The sequence below is a fragment of the Helicoverpa zea genome, chromosome 12 (assembly GCF_022581195.2).
Source record: "Helicoverpa zea isolate HzStark_Cry1AcR chromosome 12, ilHelZeax1.1, whole genome shotgun sequence".
In the NCBI taxonomy this organism is placed as follows: Eukaryota; Metazoa; Arthropoda; class Insecta; order Lepidoptera; family Noctuidae; genus Helicoverpa; species Helicoverpa zea.
Window position 1 is genome coordinate 11,803,253 of NC_061463.1, and position 19,988 is coordinate 11,823,240.

At 38.7% G+C, this 19,988-nt stretch overlaps 1 protein-coding gene across 1 annotated transcript in view; it reads left to right on the top strand.

The window, feature by feature from the left end:
• The window catches only part of LOC124634845, a 258,449-nt gene extending 238,519 nt beyond the window's left edge, over window positions 1-19,930 (top strand). Inside the window, exons 11-29 of the mRNA XM_047170496.1 lie at window positions 1,668-1,762; window positions 4,467-4,709; window positions 5,023-5,164; window positions 5,345-5,496; window positions 6,199-6,308; window positions 6,609-6,769; window positions 7,092-7,358; window positions 7,650-7,870; window positions 8,218-8,401; window positions 8,679-8,819; window positions 9,127-9,367; window positions 9,646-9,836; window positions 12,224-12,779; window positions 12,851-13,091; window positions 13,239-13,556; window positions 13,642-14,760; window positions 14,964-15,137; window positions 16,205-16,302; window positions 16,441-19,930. Of these exons, the coding sequence (XP_047026452.1) occupies window positions 1,668-1,762; window positions 4,467-4,709; window positions 5,023-5,164; window positions 5,345-5,496; window positions 6,199-6,308; window positions 6,609-6,769; window positions 7,092-7,358; window positions 7,650-7,870; window positions 8,218-8,401; window positions 8,679-8,819; window positions 9,127-9,367; window positions 9,646-9,836; window positions 12,224-12,779; window positions 12,851-13,091; window positions 13,239-13,556; window positions 13,642-14,760; window positions 14,964-15,137; window positions 16,205-16,302; window positions 16,441-16,708 (4,922 nt within the window). The 3' untranslated portion in view covers window positions 16,709-19,930. The remainder of the gene's footprint in view (window positions 1-1,667; window positions 1,763-4,466; window positions 4,710-5,022; window positions 5,165-5,344; window positions 5,497-6,198; window positions 6,309-6,608; window positions 6,770-7,091; window positions 7,359-7,649; window positions 7,871-8,217; window positions 8,402-8,678; window positions 8,820-9,126; window positions 9,368-9,645; window positions 9,837-12,223; window positions 12,780-12,850; window positions 13,092-13,238; window positions 13,557-13,641; window positions 14,761-14,963; window positions 15,138-16,204; window positions 16,303-16,440) is intronic.
• The last annotated feature ends 58 nt before the right edge of the window (window positions 19,931-19,988 follow it).

Below are 19,988 nucleotides of genomic sequence, written 5' to 3' on the forward strand. Positions count from 1 at the left end.
GAGATCATCATTTTCACATATTTTAATACACGACATAGCTCGTAACTTATTTTACTTACATACGTATTTTTTTCAGCACATAAATTATTTATCTTTAGATAATGGAGTTACCTACTACAATAAATATTAATAAAATCTGTTCAATGGCTATTCTTAATTTATGTTATATCAGTTATAATTTTAAGAGAAATACCCATTAGAAAGTAACGATAGCTTCCGCAAGCGGTTTCATCCGCGAGCCATGGGAACTAATCCGCGTCAATTCAATGTAAAGTAGCTTATACCTTTTCTGATAAATAGGCTATTTTACATTGAATTATTTTTTGAAATCGATCTTGTATTTCCTGAGATTAGCACATTCAAACAAATTTTACAATCATCAACCTACTGAATTCCCTGCACAGTGCAAAGTTTATTAAAATTCGCTGTCGACAACGTGTTGGTGTCGCCTCTGTTTCGGCCTTTGTCCACTCGCATCCAGCTAATGATTATATCCGAACATTTTTATTGCCCTATCACAGAATCATTGCGCGCGAATCTTTTAATTAAAACACTTTTTAGCGCTTGCCACACTAATTAGGTGCCAGTTTGTAGTTCTTGTTCTTAATGAGATAAAATGCCGCCGTTTTGTGTGGTTGGAAGTAAATACTTAATAAGAGCGTGTTTTCTTTAGAAAGCTCAATTTTGAAAGTTCCTACTGGCTTTTCATTTTGGTTTTGTATGAACTTCTTTGTACCTACATTCTTTGAAACTTGGTCGCGTATGAAGGTTAATTTTACAAACTTTCTGAGGTTGCCAATTGCAAGTGACAAGGATCCAATTGCGAACAAATGAGAACCGGTGTACCTACACGTCGGAAATCTATTACATTACTCACATTTTGCTGCGCAATATTCGCCCTTAAGTAACATATTACCGCAACAAATGTGTCCAAAATTGCTCGCATTACACCTGGCAACGAGATTACACGAGCCATTGCGCGCCAAGTGGCAGAGAGCACCGATCACTAAACTTATAAATATTTCATGCGGCCCACGCGGTCGCCGCGAAAATGCCGTAATGTCGCCTTCTTCGTGTCATTTAGCTTATATTGCATTATTAGAGCCTTATGTGGGTGATCTACAATGTACAGCAGAAAATAAAGAAATATTTCCCGTAATGAACAGTGTCCTTCAGTTCTCTAATTTTGACCAGTGACCAAATTGAGCTTTTATTCGCAGGAACGCGCTAATCTCTGGAACTACCGGACTAATTTGCAAAAAATGGACCGAGCAGAACCGCTGGCGGAAAGTAGTCTACTTGACTAACTAGTTTATTTAGACACATATGTGTTCTTTCTACCCCATTTCCCATCCAATAAGACAGCAAGCTATGAGCTTAGAAAATGATTATACCGCGTAAAACAAAGCGTATACACTGTGCCGTGCATTCATTGTTTGCACCCCACCTGCGAACAACACATGTATTTTCAAGCTCACACAAAGAGCAAGTATTAAAAATTAATTTTTAAATATAAACAATGAAAACGAAAAAAAATAAAATCAAAGTGAAACTTTACAGCGCCTAAAATTACTTATTTCTTTTATGAATATGTTGTGTTTTCACTTAAATACAGTGTAATCATAGTATTCTAATTTCAATGAATAACATATGGTTTTTGTTGACAGCGCAATCGTGTATGGACTCAAAACAAGTGCTGTTCAATGGACACTGCTACCTCTTCTCCGGATACCCAAAAGCCTCCTGGGCCACTTCTAAACAGGTATGTCTACGAAACTATTTACAGTTAACACCAAGCTTAATGGCGGCCCGTAACTAGCTTCCGAGCATAGACTGTCCCTCTGATCTAGACACACGGCAGTGTGTCCGCCAAGTTCGAGCAAAAAAAGCGACACACCGGCCGTGGGTTATATTACACGAACCATTTCGGGCCAAATTCGACCCCCCTGTAACTCAAAATCTATTTTATTTACGCATATCAAATTTCTAGTATCTATTGAGACCCCCTCACTTATCTAAAATACAAAATTTCATTAATATACCTATTGTAGGTCTTGAGATATTGACGTCAGAAAATCGCTATTTTTACTATACACTCACTGACTGACTGATTCACTGACTCACTCATCAAAAACCTAGACCACTTCCAATGGTCGTATTGACTTGAAATTTGGCATGGAGGTAGGTCTTTATGTCAAGGTAAAGGGAAAAATCTGAAAATGGCCAAGTGTGAGTCGGTTTCAAAATAATGAAGGTGTTTTATACCCGGTGTAAAATACCCCTAAGGAACTAAAACGAACTAAATTTATCTATATTTAAATAATATATCTTCGAATGGTTTGTATTTAGTTTAGTTAGAAGTAAAATAGTGTAGTTAGAAGTAAAATAAAAATCTGAAAACGGCCAAGTGAGAATCACTTTCGAAAATAACGAATGTGTAACTTTGATCCACGAACATAATATATGATAACATGTCATGTCAGTCAGTTGGTAAATCTAGTCCATTTAGTTAATCTAGTTCATTTCTTTGTAAGAAACATAGTGCATATTAAAAAATCTAAAAGATAGTATAAATGAGACATTCCTTTAACTAACTTCATCATAAGAAAGAAATAAAATAAACAACCTTACAAAAATAAATGAAATCCCACCCAAAACAAAAATGTGAAAGACTGCCAAGTTCGATAATATGGGAATGCTTCGCCTATAAAAGAAGTGAGATCTGAATAAGTACCAAGTTCCATACACATACCTCAGTTAAAAATAGTTACTTTTTAATGATGTTACTTGGCAAGTTTTAATAGAAAATTAAATACTTGATTCATTGCGTTTAGTAGGTTTATAACAAGGTGTATGAAAACTTTCCAAGTAACATCATTAAAAAGTAACTATTTTTAACTGAGGTATGTGTATGGAACTTGGTACTTATTCAGATCTCACTTCTTTTATAGGCGAAGCATTCCCATATTATCGAACTTGGCAGTCTTTCACATTTTTGTTTTGGGTGGTACCTATTTATCCTTGCATAGAAACTCGCGCGATGTTCAGAGTTGTCGACCCTACATCACACAATGATCACGAAGTTCATTACTTACATGAATAAAAATCTAATAGACGACCTCCAGATAACAATAGGAAAGAACGAACCTTGTAATTGTATCCCCCATAATCTGCGGACCACCATAACATTATTATTCTTTAAGATACGAGGCAAGGAAGCCACTTTATAACAACGCCATAAAGATAAGCCCTGGACGCTGTCGTGTAATCCTAAATGATTTATGTCCTACATCCCTTGTGTTACACACAATGTTGCCTTGAATAAAGGGCACCTCAGAATATGGCAGGCTATTTATTTTATGGTGGACAATGTACCAGAGGTGACAGATACACGATTGGAGGATTAAGGAATCAGACTTCGTAAGAGTGCATACGTATATTTACAGTACCAGAATTTTCTAGAATAATATGGTGCAGCTGTAGTGTAGTAGTTAGTTTGACCCAGTCACCTATCCCGACCTCGAAATCTAGCTTATTTAAAGACCTTATAAATCAATAACTGATAGATTAAACTACTATAGAACTAGAAGTGGTAGCGAGACCCCACTTTCAAAATGCCAAACCAAGATCTGGGATCCGTTATCATTTAAATTAGATAAACAAGGCCTAAATCCAGGACGCTTCACTAGTCCAACAAAGATTGATTACACTTTACAAGTAATCAGAACAACAAAGTTGCAGAACTTTTGTTTCAGTTCGGTTGCTCGTTAAATTATAATTTTCTAAGAATTAATGGTAGGGTTTAGCGTTAATCCTTTCGCTGCGAACATTTTGTTTCGACCTTTCGTTTACAACGCCATTACTTCTGCCGTACTTAGCGACAGGGTGAGACTGATTGCTTTACTTTTGTCTTTTTACTGGTTTTGAATTTGGAAACGAATTTGAATATTTTTCTTTTCATAACGTATTTACTAAGAATTTATAGTGCTATGATTTGAACATGTCATTAAATAGGATGATTATAGAAAGAAAAGAAAGAAAGAAAGAAAAACCATTTATTTAACACACAAATGACGCAGAAAACAAACACACACAAATACAAACAATTAAAACAATGGACAAAACAAACAGTGAAACAAAAAAGAAAAGCGCTGCAGCTGCGTCACTTATGCGTGAAAAGGGGCAACGCTCAGCATAATCTATTATAATATCTAATATCATATTATATTATCTAATTTTCCGTTCATATAATTCTGAAAGCATGAGGCAACGAAATTGGTCAACTACGTAACCATTGTATCTATATGTATTATTAATTTTAAATATATGCTAAACTTTCTCTTTAAACATTCCTTAGCTTTATTAGAAATCCTATTGAACTACTATTTTGCCATCCAAAATGTTAAAACAAAAACATATTAATGCTGCCAAATAAATCTAAACCCAACCTCATCACTCACCCCCAGGTGTGCGAAGGCCTGAACATGCATCTATCATCAGTCCACTCAGCAGACGAAGAACGCTTCATAGTATCAGGTATACGACAAAGCAGCGACTACAGCGCTGGGTCCGTCTACTGGCTCGGAGCCCGTCAGGGGGGAGAAGATGGCGATAGCTTGAGCTGGATCGATGGAAGCGCTTTAGGGTACCAAGGATGGCCGCCGTATAATGATACTGAGGAAGTTGCTGATGCGTGTTTGGGTATTCAGGTAAGTGATTTTGGAATTTATAATTTGTTTTTTATGTGAGCATTTTTCTAATTGATGTTAATATTAACCTTAAAGCGGATTAATTCTAATTAATTTCATCGAAATTACAAACTTGAATAAAACCTTTTGATAAATATTATAAGTCCTTGTTAAGATTTTAAGATGACAGCGATTAAGAAATAAGCCAATAGATACAAAGGCTTATCCTAGGATTTATGCGTTTGACAATGAATTATTTAGCGTTATTGAGCTCAAGTATTTACCTACACAATATCTTTCATGAAAATCTTTTTCCTCATTTTAACGTTTCCAGTGGAAATCATCACCAGTGCCGTCACTACCTAGTGGATTGTTTTGGACTCTACATAAGTGTGGCGTGACAGGAGGGTATGTGTGCAAGCGACGACTTAACCCCGAACATATCGTTAAGAACAGGACCGTTGAAGGAACTTCAGGTATAACGAAACGATATTTACATATCTTAAGTTATTTTTTAAGGCAGCTAATTAAGTATGTAGATCGAATCGTAACTGACAAATGAAGGATAATAAGGATGGAACGAATCTTGTCCCACTTTGGGCGCCATTATTTGAAATGGCACCCAACGTGGGACCACAGAATAAAACTTCTTCCAGGTGTATTAACAAGCCCAAATCACCCTGGAATGTATGACAACGACCTCGATTTCTGGGTACACGTGGTGGGGCCCGCGGATACACGACTCGTATTTGTTTTTGAAAACATAGACTTGGAATACCAAAAGGATTGCCTTTATGATTTTGTTGAGGTACGTATTACTTACCCTTTTATTTATTTTTCTGTAGTAACTAGTTCTTAAAAAAACAATGCATAAAATAAGATATTACTTACTATTTACAATAGTCATCAGCATATAAATGGGAATTACAATACAATAAACATAATACGCCCAGATCTGAAATTCCGAAACATTTTAAATTATGAAAAATACATATTTATGTGATTGAAATATTCCAAGTAAACGAAGGTAAATATCCAATAAAAATTCCATTACGAATTGCTATTCCGCATCTTTTGCCGTAAGCTGTAGCGTTCGAGGGAATTAATAATGGCCGAAAGGTACAAATTAGAATTTAATTTTAATGCTGAAGGATACTCGCTGCAGATTGGAGGAAATTCCCAAGATTCTAATTACAAATATAAATTGCGATACCTACCTAAAGAAACAGAGATGATTGATCGTTTTTTTTTTACCAAATTCAATTTAGTTTTCCTAAGGTATTAGTGGTATAATTTCACTGCTTCGGTATCTGAAATGTATTTCTAAATTTTCAGATTCAGAGGCACTGAAATTGAAACAAAAATTTGCTCTCGCGTTCAACTTCATTTCTGTTTCCGACCAGGATATTATAAAGTTAGCTTAAAAAGTGTTCTCTATAGTCTACCTTTGGATGGTAAAGAAGTAGCCGTTATTAAATCGTTTGGCGTTTCTATTCCCTTAATGTTTCAGCTCCGTGACTCGTGGAACATGAAGTCATCGAGATACTGTGGTTCTGTGGGGGAGGCGCGCTGGGTCGCTGCCACTAACAAAGCTGTGCTGTACTTCCATTCTGATTACACGTGAGTGGACTTTTGGAAAAAACTGCACGATAATGAACTATAAAAATTTAGAAAATAATACTTACATTATCTACGAAAGTTAGGTCGTAGTAAACCAGTATAATAAAAAGATACGAATGACGTTTTGTCCGTAGACAGTAGACAGATATGGCTCATTAATTACACAAATAGAAATACAAGATAGGTATGTCACAATATTGAGTATTTGTTTTAGACGAATTACAAATTTATTTAAATTAACGTAACTGCCGTAAATTATCCTCTGTCATAAGGTCTAAAATGCGAGTATTTTCTGCCCAGTACCCAAGGATCTGGATTCTCTGTATCCTGGCGCGCTGTGGAGCTGGTGGGCTGTCCCTCGCAGACCTTCACTTCAAAGGAAGGTGTCCTCAGAAGTCCCAACTACCCTCACTTTCTGCTGCCCAATCTGGATTGTACCATCGATATTTTAGCTCCTACAGGTATGTATGATCATTTAACCTTAAATACACATGGGAAGTTTCTGAACTGATACGTATTTTAGCATATTGTTTACAAAAATACATTGTATCTTCATCCTCCGAGCCTTTTTCCCAATCTTTACAACAACATTGTATCTTCTTCGGTCAGAATCAACTTTATCCGTCAGCTTCTTTGTCAATAAAATAAAAAGTGACAGCAATAGATTTAATGAATTTTTAACTTTAAAGGAGCTTTGTGCAACAGCCGGTATATAACACAGAGTTTATGTAAAACTGAATTTATGTAAAACTGCTACCAAATCAACTCACCCCTTGCTTCCAGGCAAGCGCGTTTTCCTAAACATCAGCCACTTCGATTTCGGCTACGGAGTGTTCGCAAAAGGAGTTCCAATCAACGTCTCCGACTCGATCCCTGAAGATTCCTTCATTGACGTTCAGATAGACCTGCAGAACCCGCCAATAAGACCGTTTGTGAACCCCAAAATACTGACCAATGGCCTCTTCGTGTCTCAGTCAGAAGTGCTAAGGTTGAGGATCAAAACCGGCGAAAATGTTACCGGACCGGGGTTTATAGCTTATTTTAAGACTAGTGAGTATAGCAATTTTATCTCTTTTTCTGATGCGTCGGTACAGTTCCTTCAGCATTAAGGTGAATGCTGTACAATAATCCGGAATACAACCATAAAGCGTCAAAGAGCGAAGAATTGTAATTTTTTTTAGATTTTAGATGTGTACATGATACAAAATTAATAATGAAATACGAACCTGCGGGCTGCAGTTGTGAGTTTGAACACCCTTGACGTAACTAAATGATGTTAGACTCTATCTTAATGAATATGCCACAAATAGGCTGCCTCAAAAACACCCGTATTATTTCCAGTAAGCTACCTCAACGCGTCTCACGTGGTGGAGGTCTCGGCGGGCGCGGACGGGCGACTGGCGGCGCCCAACTGGCCGCAAGCCGCGCCGCCTCGCGCCGCACTGCGCACGCGACTGGTCGCGCCCCATCAGCACACCCTGACGCTGGCTTTCTCCGCCACCACGCTGGTGACAACTGCTGATGAGGCCTGGCCCTGTGGGCCCGGGAGGGGGTGGATACAGGTATGTTGAACTATACTTTTCATACTTAACTTGTGTGTTATGGTTATGATGGTGAGCGAGAAGTTAAGGTAACCTACACTGTAAAGAACGAATAATAAAAAATCTGTCAAATATTTGTCAGTTTTTAAGTATCCTGGCCTTAGTTGCCTGATGTAAAGGAATAAAAAATATAAAAAATAAGTGCTTTTCAAGGGGCTCTCTAATCACTGAATAAAGAGGCTAGAAAATATCATGCATGAAGAAGTCTGGCCCTTACAGACACTTGTTGATTAATGCCCGTGCGTTATCTAAAAGACCGCAGCCTGCTGATAAAAAGTCATCTTCATAACTTTGATAATACTGTACAGGTAAAAGACAGCTACACAGACAACAACGGGACAGAATGGACTCTGTGCGAGGTGGACAGGAGCAAGAGGAAGCTGGAGCCGCGCGCGCCGCTCGTCATCAACTCGTACCTGCACTCGCTCAGCTTGACACAGCATGCTGGCGAGCAAGGCGTTAATATGGATGTCGCACTCATGGTCAAGGAAGGTAAGAGGATTTATAAGATATGTTGTATCAAGAAATTTGGCTTAACGAATATTGAAGAAAGTAGGAAGATTTCTTTGTAAAATAAATCTTGCATTTGTGTCCCATTTTCTTCTTCCGATTTTTATTCTAATAGAAATCGTCCATTAGGTAAACCAACTTAAAGCTGTTATTCATCAAATATGTCTTACTATCCCATGGCATTAGCTATTCAATATAAATGGCAATCAAAGTCATAAGCCGATCCAGAATTTTCTTTTAATGTTACTCTGCCTTTCAGATCCTGAATACCACAGCAAGGTCCTGCTAATATCTGAGGAGGCTAGCGTGGAGTCTTGCTATCCGAACCCTTGTCTACATGACGGCAGATGTACTACGGAGGAGACGAAAAGCTTCTGCCAGTGTGCTGGATATTATGCTGGTATGATGATCAACTTCCAAATGGATATTTGTGATTTTTTTGAAAGCGAGCTGCTTTTATTTACTGGAAAAAAAAGATTTGTATCTTTTGTTCCGAGGTCTACTTTTTTTTACCTTTCGTTATTTATTTTCTTTACGGGTTTCTCCAGTCGTACATATAAGGCTTCATAATTTAGATATAACATTATTTTCGCTACTCAACCGGTATTATGTCTAGTTTTTTCCCAACTATGTTAGGGTCGGTTTCCAATCTAATTAGATGCAGCTGAGCATTGCTTTACTAAAACCCGGCATTATGTATGCATCAGGTATATTCTGCCTGGTGACGGCATGCGAGCGGTCTCCGTGCATGTACGGCAACTGTTCGCTGGTGGCTGGAGGCTCGGCGGGAGAGGCGTGGACATGTGCATGCGCCCGAGGCTGGCGAGGGAAGCGCTGCGCCGAGCGCGTGCGCCCCTGTCAGTCCAAGCCTTGTAACAACCGCGGCGCCTGCACTGAGAGGGACGGAGGCTTTCTGTGCCAATGTAATCCTTCGTGGAAGGGGAAGAGGTCAGTAATACTTGGCAGATATTGACCATATGATAGGGAGCGGGAGATCAATAAATCTTGCATTTTTTTACCAATTATGACTCAAAAAGACTTGTGATGATGAAAAAACAATTGATGATGTAAAGTAACAAAGTGCAACGCTGGTAATCAATAAGTTTGTCGACATGTAGAAAATTATACTCTGACCTTTAAAAACAACTGTTATAGATCCGTTATTCACTGACTGAAAGAATGTGGCTTCAAAAAAGATTTGACTTTCAATCCTTTTTTTTCGTCAGATGTGAGACCCCAAACCCGTCCCCCAACATTATTAGCCTGGGCCAGCGCATGCTGCAGGAGCCGTTCTGGCTCGGGCTGATCACGGTGTTCGTAGTGCTGGGCATGATTGGCCTCGTGTGGTGTGCCAAGCGCCACTTCCCCGAGAAGATCGAGAAACTCCTCGCCGAGGAGGCCGACCGCTGCGCGAGACGTAAGTACCACTGCACAACCACGGAGGACAAATCTTTAGGAACTCTCACCCAAAAATATTACAAATTACCAAAATAACCCCCCTGTTTCATAAGCACACTTTCAATACGTTCCGTTCGGCTTGCCACTCTCACTCTACACGGTATATAGTTTGACCGTCCGACGAGAGTATATTTGTGACTCACAGTACGATAACGCTTATTTCAACATTTTGTCAAATTGTTTCCGCTATACTCATGTATTTTCTCAATAACCGCACTGTCTCTGGGATGGTAAGGACACGTTTTGCGTAATTTTACTTTTCTTTCTTCTTTGACTTTCTTCTTTTCTGTGTTATTGTTGCGGTTCCAGAAACTGAATGTTACATAGACTGTACATATTGCTACATTGGTGCATGTCTCGACTTAGCTGACTGTCGATCCATAGATGCATTCCTCAGGTTTATGGAGTCCGTCGATTCACGGTTCTTTTAACTTGCCCCGCACTGCAAACAGTAAGTAGTCTATATGTTTAGTATGTTTATATGTCCTGGAAGAGCGACTCGGATCGGTAAAGTTAAAATAATCGTGCCATAGTTATGTCAAAAAGGATTGCCAGAAGTTAAGATTACCCGGATTGGTTTAACGCCAAAAATTGAAATTGTGACAGTAAATCCCAGTTAGACAATGTGAATTATGATAACTCATTTGTAACATACCTGACTCGGACCGACAGAATGACGAAGACATTCACGCTCATCGAAATTGATGTCCTACGTTTGGTATCTGGCAATCCTATGTGTGTGGGGCTAGCGCGGGCTGGGGCGGGCGGCGGGCGGGGGCGCGGACGCCGGCGCTACGCGGCCGTGCCCACCGTGGAGGCGTAGCGCGAGGCGGCGCGGCGAGCTGGCGTGACGCGGCGTTTGTCCACAGCGCCGCTGCTGGAGGCGGCGCCGCACCGCACGCTGCTGACGCGGCTGGGTATCCGCAAGCCGTCCGTGTCGGGGCTCGCGCCGCACCCGCGAGCCGCGCGCACCTTTAGCTTGGACGATCTGTTAAAGCCGCCGCCCGGACGTAAGGACTGGAGCGACCGGCACACCGCGCGCTCCGCACCCGCGATACTCATACATACACTAGGCCGCTATGCATTACAATATCAAACATTAGAATCTGAATGATTGTCGAATCTTATTAGTGATACTGATCTATTGCTGTTTCTGATCTACTAGATGTTTTGACTGTTAAATAACTGTTAGCTGTCATGTACTTAGAGTAGAGACTCAAACTGTAGACGAACACTAATGAAATGACTCTAAAGAATCAAACTCTTACGCTTAAAGCCTTTTGTCTCAACCTGTGACTGCGCAACTTGATCATGTTACTTCATGCTAATACTGAGAGTCACAAAATGTAAAGTCTTTGAATATCGGATCAGCTCATTTGCTTCTAGACACAGGGCTTTATTCACATTCGAACATCATTGTCAGTCATGTCGTATCGCATACATTTCGCACTCGGCGGAGCGCGCGGCGGCCGGTACGGTTAGCACTGGATGTTTCCTGCTGTGAATGAAATTTCTATGTGGAATGCAAAGACCAATGTAACATGGCCTGCTACCCTCGTACTTACTTCTTCCGATGTCGATGTGTGCACCCCTGACAGCACAAACACAGCATCTTTGTAGCCGCTCCTTCCTTCGTTGACACCTTTCTAGATCGTCCAACTAATCTGGCCTCTGTTTTGTCAATGATATTGATCGCTTTTTCATCTTCATCATTATCCTCTTAATTAATACCTTTCGTTTCTGAGACGCAATCTTTATCAATATCATTGAAAATACAAAGGCCCTCTTTCTATATATGAATGTCGCTCGCATGCTATTCACACAGATATTGTTTTGTATATTTGAAATACCTGACTTTGTTCTATTAGATAATCTTTCCTAAACAAATTACTTTAACACTGTAGAGATCTGAAAGCAAATCTCTAAAAGCAAAACATTGTCTTATTCGTTTTGTATAGTTATTGAAACGAATGTTGTTACTGTTTCAATGTGTGCTTTAGATGTTGCTTTAAATGTTTTAATGGTTCGAATAACTATACAACATGACAGATCAACATCTCCATACTCATTGTCATGAAAACAAACACAAAACACTACTACTGAAAATACTTATTATTGGCACTTCCAAAATTTTTTGACTATTGGCACTTACCCTAAAGAATTGGCTTCCTTAGACTGCACTGAGATCCAAGGCATGATGATGATCTCTCAGACTAACTTGTTGTTTAACTCCCCGTTTTAAATTTCTGAATATTGTGTTGCTTTTGTCATGAACATTTGATGTCGTCGCTTCTCATCGAACCTTGTTTACCTAATAATTTATTACATATAAGTTTTCCGATACAGGCACCCCATCACCACGTAAAAAACGCAATAATTCTACGCCGACTAAGAAAAACGCTGCCGAGAAAAAGCAAATTTTGCAACAACTAATAAGTCCTGCGACTGCTAACGATCATTCAAAGAAAATAACGATGGGAGATCTGATACAGATGTCTGAGAAGCGAACATTGAGCACTGTGGAGAGCGCGCCGGCGTTCATGGACTATGGCAATGAGAACAAGGAGACATCGTTTGCGAGTGAAGCTTCAACACCGTCGACGTCACCCTCCATGCGACACATATCAGACCCTAAATTAGAGAAGAAGGTCACTTTTGCAAGACTCCTGAATAAAGTGTCAGCTGAAATGAGCTCCAGTTCTGACGTCGATATGGTGAATACTATAACGATACCCATGGCGGTGATAGCGGACAGAGGGGTGAGAGCGAAGGCGTCGAGTACGCCGCCATCACCTGGTGTGGAAGTCAGGTCACCTCACAGTACTTCCAGCAACCAAGGAAGTGATTCTATGTCGAGTCTTGATTTGACGTTGACACATGCTGCACTGAAGAAATATTCCAGGTCTGTATCTAAATATAATAAAGTCATACAATAAAAACCCGATGATTTTATTCCCCTAACTTTGTTAACAGACAACCAAAAATCTCAAGTGCTGACTCAATTTTGGCGATGTTCCGAAATTTCTCATCGTCATCGGCAGCGATAGTATCCAGAGCATCGTCAGGCGGAGTGTCTGTGTCCAGTACACCTTCAGCGTCGTCTCCTCAAGATGACACGGTGGATGCTGATGATATATCGATAGCATCATCACATATACCATCATTGGCACCAGACTCGCCTGTCACAAGACCTCATAATACTATTGAGATTCAGGTAACGTAAAATATATTTTATTTCCCAATTCTTTCGATACTGACTGTAAATATCCGATTTCCGCATCTTCATTCATGCAACCCTATTTAAAAAATTATACAATGCAACATGCACTTTGATGTACCTACTCTCTTTCTCTATCTACAGGTTCTGGACCCTCTAAGTGCACACAAATCATCATCATCAGGTAGCAACTTACTCCATCCACCGTCCATTCTTCTAGAAGTACCAAGTGGGATCAACAAGTGCTTGTCCCCGATACGAGAGCTTCCCACCCCCTTGCCGACCCCCCTCCCGACACCCCTACCCACCCCTCTGCCGTCCCCTAGACTACCGAGAGCTAGTATAGACATGGATGCTAAGAGCGAGTCAACTGCGACTGTCATGTCGCCCAGTGAAGATGAACTAGATGAAATTAAGTGTGAAACGAAGATGGAAAGGTCTACGTCTGGTTTGCGGTTGAAGGTACGTTCGATTCGTCGATAACGACGCGATGATACGAACGAATGAAAGGAATAAAATGGTAATACATGTTAATTGACAATTTCAGCTACGGCCACCTCTGCTGAGCACTGACACGACGACGACGCCGACATCTTCGACCCACGTAACCGAGTCCCCTAGCCTCAGCCTGTCCCCCGGGCAGTCGTCGCCGCCGCGGCTGGCGCTGGCCGTGCCGCTGCTGACGGTGCAGCGCGCGTCGCCTGGCTCGCCGCCGCCGCGCCGCACCCCCCCGCACCTAGAGTTCCAGCCACCCCCCCTCATCACCGTCACGTATAACGCTAGCGAGGAGTCCGACGAGCCCCTGTCCCCCCGGCCGCCCCCGCCCTCCGGCAACATGTGCTACCTCAGCCCCTTCTCCATGTCCGCGCGGGGAGAGCGCGCCCCCTCAGAGTCGAACCTATCCTCGTCAGGGTACAGCTCCATGGCCAGCCCGGGACCTTCGCGCTGCGGCTCGAGCAATCCTCTGTGCCCTTCGGAGATGGAGGACCCCGGCTCCGGCGGAGGCCCGTCCTGCTTTCAGTCGCGGAGGCGGCCGCTCATGAAGACCAACTCTAGTCCGGCGGCGGCCAACGACGACAGTAAGGAACGTAGGCGAGGACGATCCGACTCCGAAACGTTATCCGACGATCCCTTGTTAGAATCCAACGACGAAGGCATAGGGACAGACGAGAGAGTAGATGACGTACCAACGAGCGCGAAAGAGATGGAACTAGTTGCACTGAAAGAGACTTTAGAAGTTCCGCAGGCGACCCTGTGCTCTCCTAGTGGAGTGACCAAGTGTTCTATAGTTAAGTGTGTTAGTGTCGAGAGAGGACTAGACGAGAAGGCTAGCTTGAGGCCTCCCACTTTGTTATCAGAAGGTAGTAGACCTCTGAGTCCAGTCAGTTCGAGGAGCGAGAGTCCGTTGAGCGACAAGACTGGTTTGGGGAGATTTTCACCGCAATTTTACGGTAGACAACTGCCGTTTACAGATTCTGACGGGTTGTACGACTTTCCGAGTTCGGATTGCGTGAAGGGGGCTAACAGCAAGCTCGGCAGTAACTGCCAGAAGAAGAGCGGCCGGAAGCGCGACCGACGCAACACGCGCACCGCGTCGCACGATGTCGCCGGCACCGCCAAGTCCACGCTGCCACACATGCCGCACTCCATGCATAACTTGTTGGAGGTCAGTTAATGTCGTACTAAATTAACTTTCAGATGAAACGGACAGAATTTAGGAGTAGCCCCAACTGTGTAGCTTTCTCTAGAGCCCCACCATCGTTGCTTCCATTAATCAGTATACCTCAATTCCAAACCTTGGTCTCTTCTTTCGTCCTCTTAAAATAACCAGTAAATTGAGTCTATAATCTCCATCTCACGACCTCGCAGGTGCCAGGTTGTCGAGACGGATCCACGCGGGGTCGTAAGGGCGGGCGTAGACGGTCACGCTCTCAAGCACCAGCCCCGGCCACGTCATCATCATCAGAAGATTCCGTGTCGAACGCCAGCGTCGCATCTGTCGCGTCAGCTAGAGAACTAAGGCAACCTGATATGGATATGCAGGTATTTTTCAATTTTGCATATTTTTTTGCAGTCTTGCTTTAATGTCTAGTCCGTTTTTTTGGTGTAAATATTTTTCTTATAATCTCACATACACATTTAAATGTAATTTTCTAAATAAACTGACAAAATAACTAAATGAAATTGGTCTTTAAAAAATAAATGTCGCAGTCACTTTTCGAAATTGGGCATTTTAAATTTCGTTCTTAGTATTTTTTAATTGTTTTAAAATCTCTTGGATCACTTTTTTGTATTTATTTTTGCACAATAGCTCAATGTTAATAAAATACATTTTGACAAATTTTATTAAGTTCTTAACTTAAATACTTCTGTAGTGTGATTTTAAGTGTAAATCTTGTATTTTTATGTAAACTATTAAATCTTCATTAAAGCACTAATACAAAATAAGGCACCAAGACTAAATTAGCTATTAAACATTAAAAAAATAAAATCTTCTCTGCACTTTCTTATCTACACAGTTACTCTCATCAATATAATTTGTCAATGTTTTGATAATTTTAGCTTCTTTTAATGATTTGACGGTAGGTTTAGTGGTGTATTGGATTATTTTCAGCCTTGTGAGCCGATGCGCTTGCGGAAACCGCTCAGGAGACAAAAATGCCGTAGTTCTGAGGTGATTGTATGATGGCAGCAATAACCTAAGTTTGATCATTTTATGTAGAACAGGGCTAAGCCAACAAATATATTGCATTTTTTGAGAACTCATGTGTTCAAAATGTTATTTGCGGATTCTATGCGTTTATGTTCTTTGTGTTTAATTTATTTGTTAAGTACTTACTCATTTTTTTAAGTTTTACTGTGTAACCTTGTAAAATATACCTATTATGTGAATGAATTATATGTAAAAAGAGATGTGTCTGCATATTGAATGATTAAATTTCATTTCACTATATCATCATGTAGACTAGTCATCTCTGAATGTGTAGAGACACTCATGCAACCTGTTCATACTTACAAATGTATATAAAGGCATGGTATTTACTATAGTCGGTTCCAATCGTAGCGAGAATAGTGCATGTGCATATTTTTATATTATTTTAAACTTACAGGACACGTCGTCTAAAATATCATCGAGTTTGGATCTGACTGAAGACTCCAGAAAACCACAGAAGGTTAACAAGTTGCGGACGATAAGCAATCAAATAAGGTATGTATCAACCCTCATAAAGACGAAAGGAGGACCAATTTTCACTTTGAATTCAAAATCTTTTCGAATCCCTAAGTACGTCCAGTACGCCAGTATAAGACATATTTCTGTTTTTGTTAATCAAATAGGTCATTCCAGATTTCTCCGACGGCTAGAGCGCAGCTTGAAAATGAAAGAAAGCTACCCAGCTCTTTCCGACGACGAAGGAGACGAGTCCTCGAGCGTCACTTCGCCCCTACTCCAAGGACGGAAGGACTTAAACCGAGTGCCCAGCCACGCGATATCAGCTCCTCTACTTAGTGCAGTAAGACCTAAAATCACAAGACAAAGACGTTACGATAGGTCGTTGATAAGTGAAGACACGAGGACTTTAAACACTGCCGCAGGACAAGACAATTCTGACTGAACTTAGATCTTTTGTGTTACTGAATACAGTGCCATTTCATTTAAAGTTATATGGATAAAAATCACATAGAAACCACATATTTGAAAAATGTTTTCTTGAATGACATTAGTCGCTAAAGAAGTTTTTGAAGTTAAAGTTAAACCCTTTTTGGAAATTACAAATTATCTCCATGTTCTACTATCAAATCGACATGAGTATACAAGATTCTAATCTAATGTGATATATTAAACTAAGCGACACGAATACTAGAAATGTTATTGTTTTTTAATTAAGTATAATATTTAGGAAATCGAACGTTTTAATTTCCTTCAGTTCTCTTTTGATGTCTCAAACTAAACGTAACTTAGCTTCATGTTGTAAATAATTTTCTCGATAGCAATAACTTATTTGTAGAAGATTTTGTAGAAACAATATTTTACTGTAAGTAACTGTAGTGAAGTACTTTAATGTAGGATACAAGTTGACGCTATCATTTATAACATTGAACTAAACTGTTTCTTTTAGTCTCTACCTATCTGGTTGTTTGAAAAGTTTAATTTTGCTTAATTTGTAGTTTTTGTTAAAATATACTATGTATAAAATGCTTTATGTAAATATATATTAAACGTATTGCTCAAATGCATATTTTGTGAAATCGTTTTTTGCGCACTTTTGCTGTTATGTAAATATAATATGTAACTTATTAATTATTGTAAATATCGGATTCGAGAGAAGTCTTTTCATTTTTCTTGACAAATAATATTACAATGTAAAATGTTTTAGATCGTAAGTATAAAACAAAATGAAAGGCCCAAAAAAATCTGTATACCAATTGCACAATTACTACTATATACACATATATATGAATATAAGCACTCATGGTATATGTTAAGATATATATTGATATCTTGAATAAGTATGTACTTGACGCACCAATAGAATAGTTCGATGCATCTACGTCTAAATAAACATACACTGCGAGCCTGTAGTCCCCTTCATAGATCCTAAAGACTAGTGCCCTGTTCTGTTGTATCTTAAAGCATATTTATTTGAAGCCAGAATAGAAAACTTACCTATAATCGAAAGACCTAGTATAGGTTAGCCGTAACATAATATAAAAACCTTAAAAAAACGTTCCATATACCTTAGATCCCTAGTAATTACTTTATTTTTTCTTAGACATAATCCAATTCTGTCACGATAATGAAAAAAACTAATTATTTTTTCCTTTTGATTTATCACTTTGTAAAGTTAGATTTGTACCAGTACTTTAGAAGCTTAGATACCTACAGTTTCAGCAATAATTTGATGTGATTGGACTGTACAAAGACTGACATTGTTTGTGCACTAACAAAACTTAGATATCTGTGTTACGTTTCAATGTATATCGTAATATGCGTATTTAATGTATACAGTTATCTTTTATACCTAAGTAAGTCACTGTCTATGTGTTCGATGTTTATAATTTTATTGTTATTTCGTAAGGAAACCACAAGAAACGAGGCATATGTCTAAATGTCCTATTTCATATACTAACTGCAACATCAGTTTCGTAAGTGGCCATAGACAGAAATTAATATTATCCGTTAAATTAAAACAATATAGCAAAGTAATAATGCTTTCTCTTTGTAACAAAAATAATTTAAAAAGTACCTATATCTTTCGAACTGTGGTGAAAGGCAAATATAGGCCGGTTCACACATATTCTTTACTTTGTTAATTTTAAAGCCTAACTCCCAAAATAAATAGAAAAATCTCATAGATACATTCAAAAGGTAACAATAGTACATTATTTCCTGCCCAATCTAACAAATATGTATTCAAAGCTTAGAATGCGTCTAAATGTAAAATAGTATAAAAACTAAAAATTATGAAAAATAATGGCCTGTTCATTGAGACTGATTTTCTAAAACTTAACTCTTAAACGTCGCTTATTTGTTTCTCGCTCGATCGATGTGTGAATGTGTTTGATTTCTCTGTCTATAGTTTTATTACTTAAGATCTTGAGATCTACGTTTCCGTGCCTTCGAATCTGTCAAAATTTAAATTATCTAAGTATGAACATTCGGCCGTGGTGATTAGTCTATGTTAGTCCATATTTACAGTCAACTGTTGTTCAACATGCCGTGAACAAGTTAAACGTTACAAGTATTTGGCTAGTTTAATTCGATATTTTATTAGCACATATTGTTACATTTGATTTAAATTTAAACTGACTTCATAAAAATAAGTATTTCGTAATAATCAATAACGGGCAAACGTATTTGATTGAAATAACGAAATTAATACGAATTAAAAAATATTACGAAAAAATAATTATTTGATGACGAAATATATTTGCCTGTTATTTATTTGAATTACATAATAGTAAATATGATTATCTAATATTTAATCAACATAGAAAACTCAAAATTAGTATCATCGTGAGAGCACCCAATTATTGTAAGCAATACGTTATTATAAAATTAGTGAATAAAATAATTGTAAAATAAAATTAATAAATTCTGTGATTGAAAGCGTGCAGCTCCTGGTGCAGCTCAAATGCGGTTAGATGTTGTCTTACAGTTGCATTAAATTATTAATATAAAAGAATTTGCAGGCAAAATAAACTGTATAAAAACTAAAAATATAATTTGAAAAGTAATGATTTTTGAAATTAGGTACATACGTAACATGATTAAAAAAGATTGGTTTGTTTTTAATTCTGAAAGATTCGTAATTTTACTGCAACATGAGTCCTACTTTTTAAAAATAAGATCAGTAACTATAGTAGTTTTTATTTAACCGTCATCTTTTTATGACTTTTAACTTACAAAAAATATTGAGACATTGTTGTATCGTTTATTTCCATTATATTACCGCAACAGTTAGACAAATGTATCCGTGTACCGTGTTTTTCCGTATTAGGTAAACGACGTCCGTAACAATCATAAGATTACCTATTTATAAATGCAATTTACTACTTACCTATGTTACGCATATTTTTTATGATCTCATAAATGATTTATTATTTACAACTACCTATCCATTGTTCTTTTAAAACCAAATTTTAATGCATTTCTTTAAATTAAAAATATTATTGAATTCACAAATTCGTTCTAAATGGTGGAAGGTAGCACTAAGCGAGTTATGTAAATATGTTTTACACCATACGCATAATAATTTAAGGTGTATATTCAATATATTAACGTCTTATTCACAATGTAAAATATAAAGGTAAATAAATTTTGCTTGTTATTTTTATGTATTTTTATTAACTGCCCATAATTCAAAAACAAATTCTAAAATCACTGAAAATATT